Raw genomic sequence first — 23,065 nt, forward strand, 5'->3', positions numbered from 1 at the left:
AGCAAGCCGTGATCCCAGGCTGATAAGGGGAAACAAAATCTCATTCTTTTAGCAAAGAGGACACATTCCAGAGTTAGCTCCTGTCCATTCTGAGTTGACTTAAGCCGATAGCGAGTCAGTGAGAGAGATGTCGCTGCACAGGTGTTGCCCATGGCTTCTGCAATGATACCATTATCTCTTCCTGCTCCTATCATGGCCCCGTATCCGGGTTTATCTCAGCCTGACCATGCCCTCCCAGAGCCACACCTTCCTCAGGTGTAACCATGAAATCCTCCATGTTGAGTCCCTCGGCCAACTGCATAATCTCCCCCGGTGACAAGATATACCCTCCATGAGAGCCCAGCAGTCCCCAGAGTGAAGTCTCGTCCACATACGCAACGTCTGCCGTTGCTGGTTGATCAGGTAGATCCATTCCCCGCCTCATAATGGGCTCTTCTTGGAATTGTAGAGGCGAGGGGTTTTCTTTAGATCCGGATCCGAGGTACGATGTCATGATCTGCTCCAAACGCTGTAGCTCTCGTTTTCGAAGTGGTGTTGCTGGACTGCCTTTTGCGATCATTGTGTCGAATATTCCGTACGCAGTTGCGAGCCAGGTTTGATCGGGCACGAAACCAGGTGATACTGCGTCGATAACGTAGAGTAGAAAGGCCGACGAGAAGACAGTCTCCATTTGAAACGGCAGAAAGGAGTCTGAGTACTATGTGTTAAATCAGTTCATTGTATGGCAAGACTGGCTTCTTACCGAGAAGATTCTCATCCCCTAATGCTCGTAAAGTCTTGAGAATGTTCAATGCCGAATGAACACACGACTGTAGGAGTGAACTGATGGGACCATCGGGAATGGACCGGTCTCCATCACTTGCAGTCAACCGCCTTTGCAAGACACACATGACCAAGGGCCGAGTCGTCAAAACAACACACTAACTTCATCAGTGTCAGATATGGTATGGGGGAGGTACTACTTACGTGATGATATGAGAGAATCAGTCTTGTGGCGATCTTTGAGGATCGGACATTTGTTTTCTGAAGTCTCGTGTCAAGAAATGCGCTGATATCTCTCGAGACGTCTGCGAGGCTGTGGAGCACCGACTGTGTATCATTGAGTAAAGTTCCGTCAAAGTTCCTGTCAACACCATAAACACCTAGATGTCATCAATAAAGGTTCCAAAAACACAGAAATGCTGGCTCCGTACCGTTGAGTATTGTTGCCGTTAGACGAGACATGCGGATCTGTAACGTGAGAGCATCGGATCTTAGGGAGCTGTCGATATCGGAGGGCAACTTTGTCGTGATGTCTTCATCTCTGATGGAACTCGGGGCTCCAACCAACGGGCCGTATTCTCGATCAATGATATACAAGATCCAGAAAATGGTGTTGCAGCGTTTTGAGTGCTGCTCGCCAACATCTTCTGGAGGCATGTGCCTATGCCATCCTTCAATGAGTGCGAGACGCAGCCCTGATCCAATCTACCCAGTATCAGATAATGTCACTTGGAGGCCAAACGGCTGTACTCACAATCTGGAATGCCATCAATCTCAAGTCAACAGCCTGTAGGTATAAAGCCGCCAGACAATGAGCTTGCACCACCGCCAACGATTCCTTGTCCTTGTCCAACGGAATGAGGCTTGGGATCAAAGATAACCCTCGTGAAGCATATTTGATGCCCGGAACGCCTTTATTCGAACCAGTGTTCAAAAATGCTTCGCCGAATGCCAGCACTAACAAAAACTGTGAATACCAGAACCTCGAGCGATAAGCCTCTCCTGCAGGATCTTGATAGAAGCGCTCAACCTGCTCACGGAAAGACTCATGGTCAATGATTTCGTAGAGCGATCCGAGATGGTACTGAACCGTGGACAACAGATAGAGCGCATACTCGCATGATGGGAGCCCCGAAACGTCTGGCTGATCATATAATCCAACAGGACTCCAGGTCAGGTTGATGGTTTCAAGATCCCAGGGGTAAACTGGAGGTTCCGGCTTAGGCATGCAGCTCCCGATGATGGCGAGGACACGCCTACAAAATGCCCAAGACGAAGTTGGGCCCATATACCCTATCAACGTAATTAATTGGAGTAAATGTCCAAATGAAACGGCCTACTTACAGAATTTGCCGTGGGGATCGCGGGCAAATAACTCTCCGCTGTCGACGAGCGGGTTGCGATTGAACTCGGGAGAGTCCAATGCAGGGTCAACTTGGCAGGAGGCCTGAGTGTTACTCCCAGCGGTATCCGAATGGCTCTGGGTATGCGACGACTGCTCTGTTGGGCTCAGAATGGCCGGGTCTATACCACTGAGCTGGTCCGAAGGCATGGTTGACCGCGGCGGCGTCATGGCTGGCTGCTGTGGCTGAAGACCCTGTTCCTGAACACTTTGTTCCTGAACACGGGCTTCCAGCGACTGTAGATAGCTATGGCCAGTGTTAGCCAGGCGTAAGCAACGAGTGAGGCAATGTGCTTCCCTTATCGGAACGGTTGTTCGCATATCTTCAGGCCTGAAGTAGCATTCATGCCTCTTCCTTTGACATCGCGCACATGGAACTGAGCCTGAGCATCGCACTTTCATGTCACGACACCGAGCGCACCTATAATAACAGTCAGTGGAGGGAGCAGTATCTCCGTGATAGGTCACTCACGCGCGCAAACATCGCCGGCGGTTCATCTCTTCCGAAAGGCCGAAGTTGCCGCAGTATCGGAGACTGATAGCTATCAAGGCAGGGCGATAATGAAGAAGGAGGCCGGTTTGTGTCGACACGGCCCGACCAAAAGGTCAAGACCGAAAGCTAGACCAGTTTCTGGCCGCAAATGCTGACGTAACCCAGACAGGCAGGCCTTGGAGATGTTGACTTGAGCTCCCAATCATCCACGGATGGTGGTAGCTGTGTTCTATGAATTGCTTGACTTGACTTTAGGAACCATGCAAGTCTATTCTGAGGCCGATATGAATACCGTATCCTAGAGGGTAATTGTGCAATTGGAGCCGATAGACCCTACATGGCCTACACCAGTAGATGCTGTTACGGGGCTCATACAGGATCCCCAATCCGAATTAACAAAGAGTAATTTGAAAAGGCAACGACATGAGACGGTAAGAGAAGCTACTACTAGAAAAGGTTATCCCCATCCGGATATATTGCAACCGGGCTTTAGCAAGAAACGGCCCTGTACCTCCGGAAGTCGGGCACACCGAGCCGGCCGGTCCGGGCCCACTCCGCTATGCTTGGTGCCGAGAGGAGACGGACTCATTCCCTCACAAAATACGAGTATCAACACCCTTTTATACGAATATATGATCCTAAGTAATTGTTACGAAGCAATAACAGACTCATCTGCTGTCAGCTTCGATGCTGGAAGGTAATGTCGAGCGATCCCACTGAGTGCGTGCGAGTGGCATTGCCAACTCAAGACAGCAGAATAGGGGTATCAATTCGTCAATCCCTGGCTCGTGTCCTCATTGACAGAACAAGTAAAAGACTGAGATAACACTCCAATTTCTCCTTGCAACGATTTTCCATTAAAACGAATTCCCTGCCACTCTGAATTTCTCCCCTTCATCTTCAAACCGCACTGCCTCCCTGAAACCAGACTGACCACTCCCGAAACTACTCAACGCCATCGCGGCGTGTCATGTAGCGCAGTTCGCATCCTTGTATACCTCGCACTACTCCGATGCCATTTTTCCCTGCCGTAGACACTTTCCACCACCAATTACCACCCGCCCATTGTCGCGCGTTATTACAAACGCATGACTCTTCCCCAGGCACCATGCTAGCATGGCGCCAAAACAACCAATCCATCCAATCTGATGAAACAGGTTTTCTCCATGGTTCACTTTTGGAGGGATTACGCGCCCTCGTCGTCATCACCAATGCGAATCGCTCCCTCGGTACCAGCTCCGTGAGCCCAGTAGCCACCAACCTCGGGGGTCGTCTCGCGGTTCTGACGGGCAGCCGTGATCAGCCAGAGACCAATAATAGCCTTGGCGAGGACGTCGAGGACGGCGTAGATGATGGTCTCGGTGCCAACCTTGACTCTCCAAGCACCGCCAGCAACACCCCAGACCCTAGAATTGTTAGCTTGCGACACAACAATTGGTGAAATCACTTACACGACGTAGATAGTCCAGAGAATGAGGGCAAAGGTGGCAAGGGAGCCAAACAGTCGGGAAACCTTGGTACCCCGAGCTCGAGAAGCCCTAGCACCATGGATAGAGACGTGCCAGATGGTGAAGAGATAGGCAATGCAGCTAATGGCATACCATCCCCATTTCTGAGCAGTATGCGCATGACCAATAGCAGCAAAAAGACCCGTGAGAATCATGATGACATTCGCCACCATAGCCATGACGGTATGTGCTCCATCAACACCAGCCAGCAAACAAAGCTCGAGAACCAGGATGGGAGTCGTGATGGCCCAGTCCACAAAGCGAGCCCAGTAGACCTGACGGCACACGTCGTGGAACGTATCGGGAATGTGCTTGTGGTGATCTCGCACACTGACGCAGTTAAAGGTGGCCGCATGCCCGGACGCCATAGCAAAGTATGCCAGTGCGGAGATGATGGTGGTCAAGGTGGTGAGGAAGTAGAAGATGCGACGCTGGACGGCGACGTTCCACGACAGGAGGGCGAAGACGGCCGAAGCCACCACCATCATGAAGAAGAGAACCCACAGAGCGCGGATCCCATTATGGCCGACTGTCTGATAATGGGTCGGCTCAGCTGGTAATTGTTAGTGTGAAGCCAATTGAGTGAAGTCATTTGCTCGAAGACATACGAGTGACAGTCGGGATCGGCCCAACGGGCTTGGTCTTGAGGGCCTCAATCACAGAATCCATAGTATCGTTTTCGAATCGCCTCTGAATATTTCAAGTTGTCGAGAGCTCAAAGACTACAGAATAAAACTCCCCCAAGACAAAGCGGGCAAGCAGGCATTTAAGAGGGCAAACGGCAGCATGCCAGTCCTCTGCGCCTCCTGTAAGCAAACAAACGTCATCCATGACATGTAGATTGGTAAACGACGTTGCAGAAAAGCAGGTATTGATGCGGGGGAGCAGCGGGATCGCGACGTGTCTGGGCAGGCTTCGCGTGTGTACGGCGTCACCATAACGTAATCTGGTAGGACGAGGTGATGTTTCGAGTTGTTGCTTTTTGGGGAGCTGATGCACGTGTTTCGTCAGGTGACGTTGATGGATGGTATAATTGTAATTGTAATTGTTCTCTGTGGGTAATTTGTGTGAGCTTGTAATAATGGTGCAGTCATTCTTCAAGTGTCAATAGCTGTATGGTGTTAACAGACTGGAGTCACAGCGGGAATGGCTTGACGAGGCCCTCACGGCCCTCACGGAAGAGGCGTCACAAATGAGCAACCGATGGAACATTCAAGAAAATTTTGTCCTGCATATTTTGCAGATCCATCGTTTCAAGAAAAGCTTGGAAGGCTGGCAGCCAGGAACTCATTGCAACATGGATGGTCCAGACTCTGAGGATTTGGTTCAGCCTCAAACAGGGCCAGCTACTGCAGCTGCTACGCCATTTTGAAGATAGCTTGACCTCGAAGCACGAACACTACTTTTTTTAGTCGTAAATGGTCGCCCTATCCTTTGCCCCGGAGTGTCCGAACTCGCAAGCTTGTGAGGAGCTTCAGAAGCTTATCGCCCACCCCTCAAAGGTCAAGTCCGGAGGTTTTGCCCCAGTTTAGACAGCAAGCTCATCGGTATGGAACATGGTTCTTCCACTGGTTGTCGTCATTGTGTTCACTGCCTTGTGCAGATCTTCCTCGTGAGGAATGGAATCTCGATCGCTCTTTGATCGTCTGTTCCGAAGCCGCCTGAGTCAATGTGCAGGTCAGACGAGTCAGCCCATGTCTCATGTCGGACGGAAGTCTCCCTCTTCCGTGAACCAGGCAGATGTAAGACTGCCAGACCGGTACTTGGAGCTCAGTTTAGCAATTCTTCACAGTAGCCCGCATTAAAAAGAAAGTTTTGTCTGGTAGATCACGTTGAAGCTTCAACATCAGACCACGATGGAACCGTAGCCACCCGCTCACGTTTTCTCATCTCGCTTACACTGGACTCTTTCTCCCCTTCCTCCCCGCAAATTCCCCAGACTTTTCTTCTCGTCTGAATCAGCTGCCGAGCATCGGCCCGCGTGAACTGCGCAAAGGATGCAAAGAATTGCGGAGGATCCAATAAACATGACCAGAACCATGCCTGTTGACATGTGAAATGCGGGATAATTGATTATGCTGTGGCGGGGATCAAGACCCGCTCAGGCCAGGCCAGCCCCAGTTGGAAAGCCACCCTGGAGATGCGGCCACGTGCCCCTGTAAGGGCTGCCCTTCCTGACTCCTTGATTGGTTGGTCGCCCTCCCTCCAGGCGGTGAGGATGCCCTGAATTGGGTGCGTTTCCAGTTTGCGGCTGGTCAGATGTCTGCTGAGGGCTGACGACGAAGGGCGTTCCAGAGGCTGTGAATGCAGTGAGCTGAATATCTCGTGTTCAATGTTTGATGTGGTGTTGAGGACAAACAACAAGAGGAAAATGCCCTGTAAATATAGCACGTTACAGGGCGTTTAGCGGTTGCCAACTGCTCTACAGCGGCTGCATGGCAGTTTTCCCCACATTCAACAATGGCGGGGAAAAGTGGATTCAATCTCGGAAAGTGGACATGGTCATGGGGACCTTCCCAAATTCAAGAAATTCCTCTCGTCCCTATTCGCACACCAAGATCCAATTTCATCATCACCAAGTCCATCCCCGAATATCATCACCTCAGATCATCACCTCTTACCTGTGTTTGCCTGGAAGAAAAGCTTGAAGCCGTCTTTGCAAGCCACTGCCGTTATCTCCTTCTGTGCCGTGTCTCGGAGCCCCTCCGCCAACCCCCACCACTTCCGCCAACTCAACCACACCGCACCGCACCTACAGTTCCGCTCGCTCCTCGACTTGTGACCCCCCGGTTACTCCCATCTCTTGTCCTGTTTCAACAATAATCTCTCAGTTTCAATCACAAGACGCAAACACGCTCTATTCCTCCTACGATCACGATCCTCAAACTTACAAACGCTCGCGTTCGAACCTATTCCAAACATCTCCCCTGCCATGCTATAACGTCGCTTTCTCCGCCGCTGCCACTCCCTCCTCGCAGACGACCTTGTTCCCACGCTTGACCTGCGTGGGCCTTCATCATGGCCGATCTGCTGCTCCAAACTCGTGCGGTTCCTACCCACTCGAAACCCAAGTCTCCCGTCAAGTCGAACACGAAAGCGAAACGTCCACCGAGCGTCTCCTCGTCGGGTCCAGCGGTCGTCAGTACGATCCAAAAGGCCATCAAGCAGGCCAATGATACTTGGTTATGGTGCAAGGATGGCTTGACAGAAGACCAGCGCCAAAAGGTTCAACAGTTGGAAGAAAGGAAACATCATTTGGGTCTGCGCATGCAAAATGTGAGTTGCTGTCGCCTCTGCTGTCGCGTCACTTGCTAATAGACCTAGGCCGAGTCTCACGCGCAATGGGAGGCTGCCGCGAAAGAACTCGACGTTCTCGAAGGAAACGATGAGTGGAAACGAGACGCATCGTCAGGCGACTACAACCCCAAGTTGATCAAGGAGCGTCTGCAAGCCCTCGACGAAGCCCGCACCAAATGCGACGTTCATACTATGATGCATCTTATACGCACTGCCCTCTCTCGAGATCTCGGTGGCATGGATAATGTCGATCTCTACCGACACTCGTACTCGGGAACGAAGCATCTCATCGAGCGCTACGTCGAGTCCACAATACAGACAATTGAGGCCGTTGTCACGCAAAGTCGGCTTGACCAGAGTGTTGAGTATCGCGACTTGCTTGAAGGCATCCTCTTTGCTCGACAGAGCTTTGGCCGCAGCGCATTGCTCTTGTCAGGTGGTGGCACCTTTGGCATGTCCCATATTGGCGTCTTGAAGGCCCTGTTTGAGGCACAACTTCTGCCAAGGATCATTTCAGGTGCCAGCGCTGGAAGTATTGTTTGCGCCGCCATGTGCACGCGAACAGACGAGGAAATCCCTCAGTTGATCGAGGAATTTCCTTACGGAGACCTTTCCGTATTCGAAAGTCCCGATGGCACGGATGGCGTTTGGAATAACTTGCGCCGTTTGCTCACAGAAGGAAGTTGGTCTGACATCAAGCATCTTACTAGGGTCATGAGAGGCTTGATGGGAGACATGACCTTTCAAGAGGCTTACAACCGAACACGACGAATTCTCAACATTTGCGTTTCGACGGCTTCCATGTATGAGTTGCCGAGACTGCTCAACTATGTCACAGCTCCAAATGTCATGATTTGGTCCGCTGTCGCCGCGTCGTGTTCAGTTCCTCTGGTCTTCAACGCGTCACCTCTTCTCGTCAAAGATCCCATCACGGGCGAGCATTTGCCATGGAACCCAACTCCACAACGTTGGATTGATGGTTCAGTGGACAACGACTTGCCCATGACACGCCTCTCGGAAATGTTCAACGTGAACCACTTTATCGTTTCCCAAGTAAACCCCCACGTCGTCCCGTTCCTTGCCAAGGATGACCACTTGTCCCCTCAAAGAAAGCCAGAACGCCCCCAGCAAGTCAACGCCGACGAGTTTGACTGGATGTACACGTTGACATCACTAGCGAGGGACGAGGCGCTTCACCGACTTCACTTCCTGACTGAACTCGGCATTATGCCCAACCTCGCCACCAAGTTTCGCAGTGTGCTCAGTCAGAAGTATTCTGGCGACATCAACATCCTTCCGGAAATGAGCATCAACGACCTCCCACGGTTGATGCGAAACCCGTCGCCCGAGTTCATGATGCGAGCGTGTCTCGTCGGTGAGCGAGCGACTTGGCCCAAACTGAGCCGGATACGAGACCGATGTGCTATCGAACTGGCCTTGGATCGCGCAGTACATAGACTCCGAGCCAGAGTCATCTTTTCTGAGAGCCAGCGAGACCTGCGCCGCCTGCATGTCACCATGGGGAACATTCCCCTCAAGATTCCTCCCACAGCGCAAGCAGGACAAGCGGCGGCCGCGTCTGCCGAGACAAAGAACCAGAAGCGACATCGTCGGAAGTCTGGTAGCAGCCTCCTCGTGGCTCCCAGACAATGGTTACTGGTAGATGATGCCATCACCGACGACGAGACGGAACAAGAGGAGCGACTCGAGATGGAATCTCGCCGAAGCCAGGTCGGGTCATCACTTTCGCAGCGCAAGCCTCGTCTGAAGAGAGCATCTAGAAGCCAAGTTCACATTCACACCCGAGCTACACTAGCATCCTCAGTTCACGCTGAGGAGGCCAACCCAAACTTTAACTTTTCAAAACCCATAACTCCACCACTGAAGGGGGTGGATGACGATACAGAGGTGGCAGTAGAGGAAGAGCCAGACGAAAAGATTCCAGAACCTTGGTCTGCGCCAGCATGGCAGCCACGAGCAACCATTTCGCCACCTGCTGAAGAAGCAGAAACCAGCGAAGCATATCATTCCAGCGACGCTCACAGAGATGACACCGACATTAGTGATCCAGAGCCATACGACGTACATCAAATCTCAAACACCCCAAACAAGGCTCTCAGTGTAGAAAGCCGAGGGCGATATGGCCCAGAGTCGAGGGCTGGCTGGATTCTCTGGGATTAGGAATACCGGGCGAGATATAAGAGAAGGGGTACAAGATGAGCATTTTGGCTTAGACGAGAGAGAGTACCTACATCAAGACAAGAGGAGGGATAGTCACCTTTTACATGTTTTTCTTTTGTTATAGCATTTTTGAGAGCGAGCTGGAGTTGTTTTGGGATGAGCATTGTGGGTAATGGATGCATCATGCATGGGAGGCGAGTGGTTGGCAGCTATACCTCGAGTATTCAGATACGATATACCAATTATATTTTCAAGCGCACGGGTCCTAGGCTTTCGCTCCTTGTGTGGCCAATGTATTGCCAAGCTACAATATTCGTATTTCTCGTTCAACCGCTCTTCATTAGTGTATCATCTATGTCGTTTATCCCTCTTAAACCCTACCTCATCATGTATGGCTCCATTGCTAAGATCTACCTCCAGGCCTTTTCATATCCTAACTTTATGCTAAGAATCAACTCTCAGTAGATGGCCTTCACAGTCCATCCCACAGCCAATACCCTAGCAGCAACATAACAACTCCAAGACACGGCATACGAAACACCAGAAAAGATAATGACAGCCAACCATCCATCTCCGTTATCGAGCCCGAGGAGAGCACCCCCTATAGGAATTCCCGTCAAGGTCCCAAAGCTCGCCGCCAGTAGAGCAGTTGATAGATACCGTCCGTAATCTTTCGAATCGCAGAGCTGGCCTATACAGACAGGAACCAAGCTGACGTTTCCACCGCTTGCGAAGCCTAGGAGGATAGTGAAGGCTATGAGCATGGATTTTGAATCTCCTGCTGGTAGCCAGAGTGCAAGAACACAGATGATACATGCTCCGACTGTGATGATCAGGACGTTGAATCTCCCGATCCGATCTGAGATGATTCCTGGAACGACTCTTCCAACGACACTGCCGGCGTTGAGAAGTGCTGGAAGCATATAACTATTGGTAGATGCGTGTCCGTGTTCTGTGGCATATGAGACGACATAAGTCAGAGGAACCATTATGCCGTATTCCATGAAGAATATCCCCGCGCAGCAGAGAGATAGTCTTGGATCTTTGAATAACCTAAACTCAGGCCAAGCGGATTCAAACTGCTCACTGGGCGGCAGACGGGTCTTGATCAAGAGATTCGACGGTACTGCAAGCAGGAGAAGAATGAAGCCCAGCATCCGCATGCTCCAAGCGAACCCAATGCTCGGAAGGGTAGCTTGAAAAACCAGGGGGAATATGATGCCGCCAATGCCCCCAGCTGTAGAAGCAACGCCGACTGCAAAGCCACGTCGTTTGTCGAACCAATGTCCGATTACGGCGTAGGCGGGAATGTTCATGAGAGATGCTCCTATTCCGAAGAGCATGGAGAAGCAGAGGATTATCTGATAGTATTCTAGATACCGGTCAGTTATGGTTCTTCACGAGTGAGTAGGATCTTACCTGAGCACAAACTCAACAACATGAAACTAACAACCACCAAAACACTCCCCACAAAGATGAGCAGTCGATGCCCATGCTGATCAAATATAGGACCCGCCAGTAAGCCCAGGAAATAAATGTTGAAAAGATACAGCGAAAAGATCCATGCCACAGTCGAAGGCTCCTTGTCTTTCAGTTGATTCTCCATAAAATACGACTCAAAAACAGCTGCAGTATTAATCACGCCAAAAACAGAGAGCATGATGCAGAAAGATCCAAAGACGACGCCCCAAGCTCTGAGGCCGCCTTCTGGGTACGTGAGGACATCGTCATCAGGACTTTCAATCGCTTGATTATCGGTTTCTGACTTTTGGTTTGACTCGGGGTTTTGTAACGCCATTTTAGAGCAGTAGTATATCGAATGAGTGAGAATCGTTGAGCGGTGAAATCCTTGCAGGTGGATGCGACGTCTTTATAAGGCGTTGAGTTGCATGGATTGGATGCATGGTCACTCATTCCTAATCGAGACATTTGACCATTTGCTGAATAAGGAAGTAGAGTCAGCTATCAATATCAATCTAGAGTCAATATCGAAAGTTATCTATCTAGATTCTACGTTAAGCAATTGCATATATTCACCTTGAAAGACGTTCGTTGATAGCTTGAAAATCCCATTGTGTTTGTTTACCACACAAACAGCACTGCCATCCTCAAAATACCCAACCAACGGCCGTCAACATGCAGCTCGGTGCGCCACGTCTGATGGATTGGTCGCCAAGTTTCAGGTTGCCTTAACTCTGCCTTGTGAGGCTCTACGACTCTGCCAGGCGTGAATTTTCCTCTTTTCTAACCCAACTCTCTCTCCTCTTTACTTTAAACCTCCCCAGCAACTTCTTTCCTATCTACTCCTTTCTTCCCATCGGGCGATCCAACACACAAACGTCAGTAGCCTCTGGCTACCTGGGAACACATCTCTTTATTGGTCAAGATGAGTTTCGGATTCAGCGTCGGTGATTTCCTCGCCGCTGCACAGCTGGCGCACAAGATTCGCAAGAGCTTTAACGGGGCACCGAGCCAGTTTAAGAATCTTTCTGATGAGTCAGTATAGGCTCCCGGCTGTGCTGGACTGGAAGCTAACTAGTCCTAGAACCAAAGTGCTGTCTGTGTTACTCCAAGACGTCGATGTTAAAGTTGACGAGTTGGATCTCACTGCTCAGCAAGAGACTAATCTAGAGCAAGCTATGGGCACTTGCGAGGCTGTTCTCCATGACCTCCAAGCTGTCTGTGACAGGTTTAGTGATTTGAACAGCACACAAAGTAACTCTCACAAGTCCGTTCGACGAGTCTGGAAGAAGCTCAAGTGGGAGCCAGTTGAGGCTGATGAGCTTCGGCAACGCATCAGCTCAAGCATTGCCATGCTTACTGCATTTCTCAACCAACTTTCCAGGTGATATACACACAAAGTGTCTTAGGCTACTGATCTGACCAATTCAGCGAGACAACTGCGGCAGTAAAGAAGGGCGTCGATCGTCTGAACCAGTCTCAGGACCGTCAAGAACGGCTCGCCATTCTCAACTGGCTCAGCTCTTTCGACCACACAGCTCAACAGAACGATATTTCAGCTCGAAAACAAGCGGGAACAGGCCTATGGCTTCTTCAATCCACCGAATTCGCCTCTTGGATGTCCACCAATGGCCAAACTCTCTTCTGTCCGGGGATCCCCGGCGCCGGCAAGACAATTCTCTCATCTATCGTGGTTGAAGAACTCATGAAGCAGTTCCGGGATGATGCGAGTGTTTGTGTGGCTCACATCTACTTCAATTATCAGCAGCAAGAGAACCAAACTATCGATCAGGTCTTTGGGAACTTGCTTAGACAGCTAGTGGCACAACAATCTAATATTCCGGCTGCCGTTGAAGAGTTGTATAAAGAGCATATTAGATGGGGCTCCAAGCTGGCATTTGAGGAAGTTCGTGACCTTATTCACAGCCTATCCTCACTATACTCAAAAGTCTTCATCATCGTCGACGCCCTCGACGAATGTCCCCCCCGAGACGGACGCCGAAACACCTTATTGTCAGAATTCATGGAGCTCCAGACTACCCTCTCAGCCAACCTCATGTGCACATCTCGGCCGATTCCGGAGATTGAGGCTTGGTTCCCCAAGGCAATATTGGTCGAGGTGCGTGCGAGTGAGCAGGACGTTCAGAAATATCTCGACGGCCAGTTCAGACGTTTGCCAGGCTTTGTTACGCGAAGCCCCGACCTTCAAGAACAGATTAAAAGCCAATTAGTGCAGGTCGTGGACGGAATGTAAGAGGCTCCAGACTCCTTTAGCGATATCGCTGATCCTCCTAGGTTCCTACTCGCCCATCTCCACCTCGAGTCTCTGATGTACAAACGCACTCCAAAGGCCCTTCGTGCAGCTCTCGAAGGACTTCCACGTGGCTCGACAGCTTACGACGATACCTACAAACAAACAATGAAGCGTATTCAGAAACAATTCCCTGATCGGGCGGAACTCGCTGTGGACGTGCTGCAGTGGATCGTCTGTTCCAAGTCCCCTCTCACGGTATCAGAACTTCAGCACGCCTTGGCCGTGGAGGTTGGGGAAGAAGATCTGGACTTTGACAACCTCCCTGATGCCGATGACATGGTGACGGCCTGTGGGGGCCTAGTCGCTGTTGATCAAGAAAGTGGCATCATCCGCCTCGTTCACTACACCACTCAGGAGTACTTTGAGCGCACCAGAGATACCTGGTTTCTGAATTCTGAAGATCAGATGACTGAGGTTTGCCTCACATATCTCTCGTTTAATCCATTTAAGAGAGCGCATTGCCACAACGGAGACGAGTACCGGAAGCGTCTTCAAGACTGGCCTTTCTATCGATATGCTTGCAAACACTGGGGAATGCACGCCCGCCAAACACCACCTGCAAGGATCTTGGCCTTCTTTCAGCTCAAACAGGCGTTTTGGTCCTCACTTCAGCCCTTGATCCAGGGCCGAGCTCTCTTGGGATTTCCAAAGGACCGTTGGAACAGGTTCTGTCTTGACCCGGTAAAAGAGCAAGTCAACGTGCTTCACGTAGCTGCTCTTTTTGGTCTGATCGATGTTGTGCACGAGATCGCTGTTGGTGAAACCGTTGATGAGCCAACTGCTAGAGGTTGGACGGCCCTTGCCTTCGCGGCAGCTGAGGGTCATGATGCTGTCACCCGTCAACTCTTATGCGAGTATGAATCAGATGCAAACAACCGGGACTCAGAGGGCAAGACTCCCCTGCATCGGGCCGTAATAAATAGGCAGGACAGAGTTTGTGAGACACTGCTTGACATCGGGCGAGCCAATGTCAATCTGCTGGACTCCAACAGTCGAACCGTTCTATCATACGCTGTCGAGATAAACTCGACCACCATCATAGATATTCTGTTGCGAGCTGACAACGTCTATCTCGGGTCAACAGAATTCGATGATCGGATGGCTTACGGTTCTTCCCTCTTTGGTGCTTATCGATCACCCATGTTTTGTGCGGTTGAACAAGGAGATGAAGAGATGGTGAAGAAGCTACTCGCAACAAATCGAGTGAGCCTCAGCACTTCACTCTTCCGCTCAGCCATTTCAAACAGTCACCCAGGAGTCGTCAAAATTCTTCTCGACAGTGATGTCTTTGACGCTGACGCAGCAGACAAGAATGGAAGAGCTCCGCTGTCGTATGCTGCTGCTGAGGGCTATGTGGAAGCCGTTGAAGTGCTTTTACAAAGATACAAGGTCAATATCAACTCGAAAGACCAAGACCAAACGACTCCCCTATCCCACGCTGTTCAGTGCGGTCATGAGAAAGTGGTTAAACTGCTTCTACAGACCCCGGGTGTTGATGTCAACTCGAAAGACCTCACTCAAAGGACTCCCCTCTCTTACGCTGCCGACTATGGTCGTCAACAAATCGTCGAAGCGCTCCTACAGAGTCAAAACATTAATGTTAACTCGAAAGACCGCAAGCAGAGGACTCCTCTATCTTACGCTTCTGAAGATGGCTATGAGCAAATTGTTGAAGCGCTTCTGCAGGTTGCCAACATTGACATCGATTCAAAAGCCGTGGATTTCGATGAACACATCGCGGGCCGAACGCCCTTGTCATTTGCTGCCGAGGGTGGTCATTCTCAAATTGTGCAAAGACTGCTCGAAACTGGCCACGTTGATCCAGACGCTTGTGGTAAAGGTCCTCATTGCCGGAACCCTCTAACATGGGCTATCCTAGGGGCATGTAGGTATCCCCCAGGGGTCCGAGGTGATCCTAAGGAGTTCACGGCCGTGGTAGATCTTCTCTTGAGAACAAAGCGAGTCGACGTCAACTACAAGTCCAGAGCATACTTTTATCTTCACGTCCCTAACTCTCGCGAAGTAGAACACGGCCAAACACCTCTCCTGATCGCCACAAAGGCATGGGGTCCCCCGGACATAGTCAAGTTGCTCCTTGAGAACGGAGCTGATGCAAACGGGGCATCGGAAGACGGGGCGACACCACTGTCCAATGTTACCAAGCGTGGAGACAAAGCGCTCGTGGATCTGCTTCTCGAGTATGGTGCAAAACCGGTGAAGCCAAAGAGAAGACGGAGGGTAAACAAAGGGTGGCCAGAATCAACCCATTTTCAAGTGAGCATGATAAGTGACCCCTGGCAAGAGATATACCCTCTGTCGTAGTTGATACCATAAGGCTGTGTATAATAAATTGCAGTTATGAAGCCGTTACACGTGCACTCTTGCCAGTATGATTAGCAGTAAAAAGTATGACTGTGATCTTGTCTTATTAGTCTAGTCGCTCATAATTCTACATGCACAGAAGCTTTATCGTCCTCCCCAGTTCATAAGGTGCGGGTGACAAGCATCCCACGAGTCGAAATACGGCTTCCTCTGCTCATCCCCAGCCCCTCCACCACGAGCCAGGTACTCAAGCACCATGTCGGCCCAGAGCCAGCTCGCGGGGCCCCTACCCGGGTGCGTCTTGTCCTTGTACAGCATCGACAGCGACGTGATGATGCGGCCCCATTCAAACACCTCGTGTCCGGCCTTTTCGGCGATGGCTCGTGAGAGTCGGTCCAGGTCGTAGATGGTGGCATCTCCGGCGTCGCTCACGCGGTGAATCGTCATGGATCGGAACATGGTGGGCGACTTAGGAAACTCGAGGGCGATACGGCCGACAAACTTTCGAAGACGGGCAGCGGTGAAGCGGACTTCTTGCCAGACCAGCTGTCTCACCCGTGTTCCCATTGGGTAGACATCCTTCTCGTGGTTGGCCTCGCCGCTCTCCCAGAACGCTCGCTGGTCCCAGAGACCGCTCTGCCAGAGGATAAGATCGGGGTATCCGTTGGGTCCTTGAATCGTCTGGTTCATGGGTCCCCAGTACTGCTCCCAGCGGTCCTCAAAGGCGATAGCCTTCATGTCGGTCATCCACCACCACTCAGGTCGGTAGGTGAAAGAGCCAGCAAAATGCCAGTGGACGAAGGTGAGGTTGAACTCGGGGATGGTACATGTAGCCGTCGTGTGCGGTGCCGGCTGTTGCATGCCTCGTCCGAGCTCCTTGCAGAAAAACTCCATCATGAATCGATCGACCGAGTCGCTAAAGAGCAGAATACGACGGCCCCAGAGCCAGCCCAGCTCGCCCTCGTTCTTCATGGGAGCATAGTCCTCAACGCCAGCCGACTTCATATACTGAGCAGCCTTTCGTCGGCGCTGACTCTCGGCAACGACGGCGGGCATCCATTGTCGGGGCGTGGATGATAGGTCAAGGTAATCGGATTCCACTTCGGTGGCGTTGAAGACGATTTCGCCAGCAGCAGGGTACACCGCATAATCAGGATCCTCGGCGTCAAGGAGGTCATCGGTGTACGGGATCCATCGTGTCTTCTTGTACTGATCGGTGCCGTTTATATCAGCCGGGATATAGAGGTAGCCTGGTCGACGATAAGGGTCCTCGCAGTTGTAGACCTGTGTAGAGGGCCTGTGACAGTCAGCGCCGAGCCAAGATGATGCCAAGTCGTCACGACACGTGGGTATTGACGTCGTAGCCAACAGCGTCACGGGGCAGATGCATACTTGAAAGTCTTGTCCCAGTACTCTCCAGCCTTGCCGTGGGCATACTCCAACGGCGCCTTCAAACCATCCGAGAAATAAGCAAACAAGACCAGCAAAAGAGAGACGCCGGCAGCAATAAGAAGACAAGTAGTGACCGAAAAGCGCGGGGCGCGCGAGATGGAGGACAGCATCGTCAAGATGGCCAAAGGGAGCGTGATTCCGAGACAGGGAGAAGAGGCAGGAACGGGATGTGGGAATAAGCGTACGCCTAAATAACAGCGACGGCCAGTGTATCATCCGGGAACGAAGATCCCTCCCTTTTCCCCACTACCCCTATTTGCCGCCACTTTATTTGATCCAGACGCTTCAAGTGTGTTGCATTCGAACTCGACTCTGTCTGGCGTACTGTGGCGTTCAATGGTGGCCTTTTGGCTCCGAATTGTTCAGCGCGTCTTCCCAGACGAGAACTGCACCGAGAATGTATCAGATACTTGGCAGATGGTGCCTCTGGCGGTTTCGGGTTGGTACCTGTTTACCTGGTCAATCAAGGGGACGCTCCACTGTGGGATGATGGGGGAGCTAACTGTGTGCGGACAGCCGAGAAGCACTGATGCGTTCGACCCACCACGATCCAGATGCACCATGAAAAGCTTCACAATTGCCGACGGAAGAAATGAAGCATCGCGATGGAAGAGATGTCGTTGAATTTCTCGTCACAGAGGGAAGGAGCGCGATCAAAAAATAGATGAAGAATTCCTAATCGGGTTAGACGCCACGCGACACGGGCCGTTGGCGTAGGGCTGGCCAGCGCTCAGAGGGAAAGAGCGCGATTTGGATATCAAACCGCCTCAGAATCCATCACCACCACCACCAAAATGCTCAGAAAATCACCAAAAATGCTTCAAAAGACAAAAAGTTTTCCGGATAGCCGTTTTCGACCACGCCAGGATTCGAACCTGGAATCTCTAGAGGGATCGGGTGCTGGAGAACCGAAATCTAGCGCCTTAGCCATTAGGCCACGCGGCCGGAGCTTGCTTGTTGAGGAAAAGGCTTCGTACGGCCCACCATGACCCTGAGGCTGGAGGCACGTGCAGGCAGGGTCCTTCCACAGCTGGAGAAGCCTCTACAGTCGTCGTTTCGATCAACGGATGCGTGGTAAGGCTAAGATCACCGAGTGTTTGGCATGAGGTCTGACGGCTTCAAAGAGCTTGTACGGGCCTATCATTGAGTATTCTTCTGAGGAGTTGGGTGCAAGGGATTCTCCAGAATGCGTATTTACTCCTACAACACCGTCTCTGAACGAGCCAGCTACAAATGTGCTATGAGAGCAACATGATGATTTGAGGGGACCACCATCCTGTTTACAAATTGCTTCCATGCATTCAATTCTACTTCTTTTGTCCCCAAACTTCAGATCGTTGACTACACGATGTCTCTTCATGTTCGGCTAACCTCAATTACCCTACAACAGTCAATACCCCGCCAGCTCTCAACCCCTCCATCAGGTCGGGTGGTAGGCCTCCAGCGACAGACCGGACTTGCTGACGACGTGGGGATGAAAGTGGATGTTGGGCAGAGCTGTCTCTGTCAATCACACCTGGACGCGAAACTACGGCGTAACGCGATGTGATGCGAGGTTTGTGTGATTAGTCTTGGCTGCCCATGGTGTGCTGGACCCGGCAGTTTTACGGATGGCGCATCACCTTGATGTTGACGAAAACAAGGGACATTCACCACTCCAAATGCAGTCAAGAATAGTTTAATTCGTCAAGGATGGCCAATGCTAAAATCTCTCTGATCAAATAGTGGCTCTTACACCGCGTCTATCCTCACTGCCACGTCTCACTGCCGTATTCCCTCAACCAACAAGAACCCGCCCCGACTTCCGAAGCCCATGGAAGTGCACAGATGTGTGCCCGGCCCATCGCGCCATGGCAGGCAGGTGAGTTCACGCCGCAGGCGGGAGGGATTGCGTCAGGAATGTCGCGATGGCAGCATTGCCGCTGGCGATGGCACAATTCTTGTGAGTGAGCCAATTGAGACGCGTCCCCAGCACGCAATACCGAGCCTTGCCGTTCTTGGGCCAAGTGAGGGGCAGGTTGGCGGGTGGTGGAGGCTTGTGATGGTGGGGGAGAGATACGTTATGAGTGAGGGGTGTCTTGTTTATTTGGTTTGGCGGGGTGATGAGGGAGATGATGGGAGATGAAGATGATGAAGAGAATGGATAAGAGGATGATAGTAACTAATTGACTGTTTTGTAGAGACAGAGAAAGCTTGCTTGTACCTGTGAGGGATCATATACTTTGTGAGGTGGATTAACTTCAGGTCAAAAAGGTTGCACGCCGAGCTTCAACAGCCCCAACGTCAATGTGCCAATTCACCTCGTGGCGCCCTCAATTGGACTCATCCGGCTTCTGGGCGAGGCTGGATCGTCGCGGGTTAGCATCCCCTTGGGCGTGCCACTAGCCGGCGAGCTTTCCAACAAGGTGTAGCAAGCTTAGCAACCCACTCGAGAAAAAAGGCTGAGCGAAGTTGCGTGCGTATTCGGAATTCCTACCGGCCTGTCGTGCTTGCAGTGCTCGGGAGAACACGTCTTGTCTATATAATCCCCGCCCCCTCCCTCTTCCTTTCTTCCCTTTTGACTCCCAAATAACTTTGATACCCTTTTTTCACTCAAAACTTCATCTTCATCTGCCAAAATGTCTGCTCCCGCTCCTCTTCGTCTGGGCTCCATCGCCCCCAACTTCCAGGCCGAGACCACCAAGGGCAAGATCGACTTCCACGAGTTCATCGGCGACAACTGGGTCATCCTCTTCTCCCACCCCGAGGATTACACTCCCGTGTGCACCACCGAGCTCGGCGCCATGGCCAAGCTCGCCCCCGAGTTCGCCAAGCGTGGTGTCAAGCCCATTGGTCTCTCTGCCAACACCATCGAGTCCCACGAGGGCTGGATCAAGGATATCTCCGAGGTTACTGGCGGCAACGTCGAGTTCCCCATCATTGGTGACAAGGAGCGCAAGGTTTCCCTGCTCTACGACATGTAAGCTGCGCTTTTCACTGTATGAACGTCTACTAACTAAGTTTCTAGGATCGACCAGCAGGATGCTACCAACGTCGATGAGAAGGGTATTGCCTTCACCATCCGATCCGTCTACTTCATCGACCCCAAGAAGACCATCCGCACCATCCTCTCCTACCCCGCCTCCACCGGCCGCAACGCCGCCGAGATCCTCCGCATCATCGACTCCCTCCAGACCGGCGACAAGTACCGCATCACCACCCCCATCAACTGGGTCCCCGGTGAGGACGTCATTGTCCACCCCTCTGTCAAGAACGAGGAGGCCAAGACCCTCTTCCCCGAGTTCCGCATTGTCAAGCCTTACCTCCGATTCACTCCTCTGGCCAAGGAGAAGGTTGTTTCCCAGTAAAGGGATCACTACTTAATACCCAAAATGATACCGAGCAGATGAGCAAGTGGATTTGAATGGGCGTAGTACGACCACTGTCATGATACCAGTGGACGGAACCACCAGGATTGGTCTCTTACAGACTTGCCATTTGTGATAGCATGAAGATGAAGAATAAATGAAGAAATGCCCAAATTGTTGCTATCCATCTGCGTGAAGTGATGAATAGTGACCACAACATTTGATCATGAGGCGCTTCTAGAGGGCGGGGTTCGGGCCATCGGTCGCCGATGGCGGCATCAAGTGGAGTAAGGGAAGAAGGTTGAAGAACCCTGCTAGACGGCGAAGTCCCATCATGTGAACCCCGAAAACGGTATGTAAACGGCGATGCTGATGAAGCCAAGTGAGCAATGTCAATCCCGAGGCCCGCCATTGAGGTGTTTTGGGACGTATACAGCGAGATTGGCTGACGATAGCCGTAGATTTCGCTTGAGAGACCGAGTTCCGGAGCCATGATGCTTCTGAAGTGGGTTCGTGATGCCGGGCTGACGTGAGGTCTAGCTGTGTCTAGCTACGATACCGACAGCTTGAGCTGGCTGATCTCAGCCATGTTATTGGACAATGGATTCAATGGAATTGAGCATCTGAATAAGCCATTCATGTTCATTCTGTGTTGTTTCGTAAGTTACATCATCATCAATCATGTTGCATACAGCCCAAACCAAACTACCCTGTCCTCCTCGCAAATGAGCCGGGATATTACCCAGACCTTTGCTATCCTCTCAAAGAGCGGAATACTTGCCTACTTCTTGACAAAATAGAGTGATCTGGCAAGCCAACACCCAATGCCAACACCAACAACAGCCTCCTTTTTACAGTCAAACACAACAGTCCAGTCACCAGGCGCTGGAGCATCCATCCCACGCGGACATGAGAGAGTCCAAACTCGACCGCCAACATACCTCATCGGCTGTAGTGGCCCCTCACCTAGAAATCCGTCAAAAGTACCAAACATTACACCACCCTGATCGTAACAGTGAAAGGTCGAGTCAATCTCGGCGCAGTAAAAGTCGCCTTGGTAGAACGCATTGTCCACGGGAGTATCGCTCTGGACTACACGGACAGCCCTGAGGGTCCTGTGATCCTTCAGGCGTTCGATGTGAAGTGTATCTAAAGTGAGAGTCGCAGTCATGTCGCGAGACACTCCACGGGAAGGCTCCGTGAGGGTGATGGACTCGGCATACCCGGCGTAGTAAATGCTGACCTTTCCTTTGACACTCGGCGACACCGTGATTGCTAGAAAGGTCCTGTCGTCGATAAAGGTACCGAACCAGTCGGGAGTCGGTGCGACAACGGGGAACTGAGGTCTTTGGAGGTTCAGGATACCTCTCAAAACATGCTCAGCGAGTGTTCCAGCCTCTGACTCATGGTTGAGCATGGCCACCACAGAGAGACGTTCCTTTGGAACCTGTAGACGTCGAGATCGGAACCCACGTAGTGCACCACCGTGACCGATAGTCTCTACTCCTTCGACATCGACGTGAGAGAGACCGTAGCGATACACAGCCGGCGTACCATCACTATACTGTGACGGTTCAATCGCAGTCCTGTACCAGCTCGTCGGATCAGACAGGCTGCGATCCAGATATCCCTCGTAAGCAACCATGTCTGAGAGCGAAGCCACAATGCCAGCGTCACCATCCCACTCTATACGGTTAACAGCAGGCGTATAGCCACGTTTCTCATCTCCCTCGTACCCAACACACGGCTCAGGCAGCTTTGACGTGTCTGCGCAGAGCCGTGCAGTCTTCATCCCAGCTGGACCAAAGACTCGCTCTCCCAGCAGCACCTCGAACGACTCTCCACTCACTTTCTCAATGATGCGCGCCAAGATGTGGAAATTCGTGTTGGAGTAGGAGTACTCTGTCCCTGGCTCGAAGTGGAAGCTCCTCAGCAAGTCCCTCGCTTGCGGGCCGTCTTTGTCTAGGTCGAACCGTCCCTCCGGCTTGGCACCCCAGAGCGTGGTCAATGCCCAGTAATCGCGAATACCGGAGCGGTTATCGCAAAGGTGCTCCAGGGACAGTTTGCCATCCTTTGTCATCTCTGGACGCAGCAGCCTCTTGAGCTCAGCCTCAAACTGCCCCCTTATGTTCTCCTTGGACATGGACAACGTCGGGTTACGCTCCAAGTCGAGCAGTACTGCGCATGTCATTTGCTTTGAAATAGAACAGATGGGCATCGGCGTGTCCGCTGTCATGGGGATCCTCTTGTCAAGGTCGGCGTACCCCCAAACGGTTTGCCCGAGGAGATGCCCATCCTTGACAACGGCGACAGCGCCTCCAGGTCCACGCAAGCGGGGAGGGATTGTCTTGAAGACGCTCTGGACAAGTTGCTCAGACACCGACATGGGTATAGATCACGTAGGGCTTCGCCGACGACGGGATGTGGGTATAAACTGCCGTGAAGGGCTGTAGTTGTTGGGTTTGAGTTTCGCTACCTTAACGGGCTGCATCACAAACCCATGTCATAGAGCGGGCCAAGCCACAA

The 23,065-nt window shown here is 51.7% G+C and overlaps 8 protein-coding genes across 8 annotated transcripts; 3 read left to right on the forward strand and 5 right to left on the reverse strand.

The window, feature by feature from the left end:
* Positions 1-190: 190 nt before the first annotated feature.
* On the reverse strand, positions 191-2,056 carry NECHADRAFT_48289 (uncharacterized protein; the record flags this gene model as incomplete). The annotated part of the gene is made up of 4 exons (XM_003043831.1): positions 191-697; positions 889-1,142; positions 1,194-1,467; positions 1,517-2,056. Coding segments are annotated over 4 exons (1,575 nt in total), but the record flags the coding sequence as incomplete, so codon positions are not given.
* Positions 2,057-3,400: 1,344 nt separating this feature from the next.
* Positions 3,401-4,834, reverse strand: NECHADRAFT_101480 (uncharacterized protein; the record flags this gene model as incomplete). Its single annotated transcript, XM_003043832.1, has 3 exons — positions 3,401-4,063; positions 4,109-4,718; positions 4,774-4,834. 3 exons carry the CDS (start codon positions 4,832-4,834, stop codon positions 3,844-3,846), a joined length of 891 nt encoding a protein of 296 aa, XP_003043878.1. The 3' UTR covers positions 3,401-3,843.
* Positions 4,835-7,183: 2,349 nt separating this feature from the next.
* Positions 7,184-9,643, forward strand: NECHADRAFT_48024 (uncharacterized protein; the record flags this gene model as incomplete). The annotated part of the gene is made up of 2 exons (XM_003043698.1): positions 7,184-7,441; positions 7,490-9,643. 2 exons carry the CDS (start codon positions 7,184-7,186, stop codon positions 9,641-9,643), a joined length of 2,412 nt encoding a protein of 803 aa, XP_003043744.1.
* A 458-nt stretch (positions 9,644-10,101) lies between these two features.
* NECHADRAFT_47982 (uncharacterized protein) lies at positions 10,102-11,441 on the reverse strand (the record flags this gene model as incomplete). The annotated part of the gene is made up of 2 exons (XM_003043833.1): positions 10,102-11,015; positions 11,063-11,441. The coding sequence occupies 2 exons, from the start codon at positions 11,439-11,441 to the stop codon at positions 10,102-10,104; spliced, it is 1,293 nt and encodes a 430-aa protein (XP_003043879.1).
* A 1,131-nt stretch (positions 11,442-12,572) lies between these two features.
* NECHADRAFT_48126 (uncharacterized protein) lies at positions 12,573-15,740 on the forward strand (the record flags this gene model as incomplete). The annotated part of the gene is made up of 4 exons (XM_003043699.1): positions 12,573-13,354; positions 13,400-14,011; positions 14,699-14,973; positions 15,382-15,740. Coding segments are annotated over 4 exons (2,028 nt in total), but the record flags the coding sequence as incomplete, so codon positions are not given.
* A 79-nt stretch (positions 15,741-15,819) lies between these two features.
* On the reverse strand, positions 15,820-17,388 carry NECHADRAFT_63263 (uncharacterized protein). The gene is made up of 2 exons (XM_003043834.1): positions 17,133-17,388; positions 15,820-17,037 (listed from the first exon to the last, which is right to left on the reverse strand). The coding sequence occupies exons 1-2, from the start codon at positions 17,300-17,302 to the stop codon at positions 15,885-15,887; spliced, it is 1,323 nt and encodes a 440-aa protein (XP_003043880.1). The 5' UTR covers positions 17,303-17,388; the 3' UTR covers positions 15,820-15,884.
* A 2,384-nt stretch (positions 17,389-19,772) lies between these two features.
* Positions 19,773-20,726, forward strand: NECHADRAFT_71531 (uncharacterized protein). The gene is made up of 2 exons (XM_003043700.1): positions 19,773-20,151; positions 20,200-20,726. Exons 1-2 carry the CDS (start codon positions 19,811-19,813, stop codon positions 20,537-20,539), a joined length of 681 nt encoding a protein of 226 aa, XP_003043746.1. The 5' UTR covers positions 19,773-19,810; the 3' UTR covers positions 20,540-20,726.
* A 594-nt stretch (positions 20,727-21,320) lies between these two features.
* Positions 21,321-22,925, reverse strand: NECHADRAFT_48270 (uncharacterized protein; the record flags this gene model as incomplete). The annotated part of the gene is made up of 1 exon (XM_003043835.1): positions 21,321-22,925. The coding sequence occupies one exon, from the start codon at positions 22,923-22,925 to the stop codon at positions 21,321-21,323; it is 1,605 nt and encodes a 534-aa protein (XP_003043881.1).
* Positions 22,926-23,065: the final 140 nt, after the last annotated feature.

This window comes from Fusarium vanettenii (assembly GCF_000151355.1).
Source record: "Fusarium vanettenii 77-13-4 chromosome 9 genomic scaffold NECHAsca_27_chr9_1_0, whole genome shotgun sequence".
In the NCBI taxonomy this organism is placed as follows: Eukaryota; Fungi; Ascomycota; class Sordariomycetes; order Hypocreales; family Nectriaceae; genus Fusarium; species Fusarium vanettenii.

Excerpts from the sequence above, each read along its gene's own strand:
- NECHADRAFT_63263 (XM_003043834.1), bottom strand. The coding sequence starts at position 17,302 with ATGCTGTCCTCCATCTCGCGCGCCCCGCGCTTTTCGGTCACTACTTGT. Across the intron at positions 17,038-17,132 it reads TACTGGGACAAGACTTTCAA|GCCCTCTACACAGGTCTACA; the intron begins GTATGCATCTGC and ends TGACTGTCACAG.
- NECHADRAFT_71531 (XM_003043700.1), top strand. The coding sequence starts at position 19,811 with ATGTCTGCTCCCGCTCCTCTTCGTCTGGGCTCCATCGCCCCCAACTTC. Across the intron at positions 20,152-20,199 it reads GTTTCCCTGCTCTACGACAT|GATCGACCAGCAGGATGCTA; the intron begins GTAAGCTGCGCT and ends CTAAGTTTCTAG.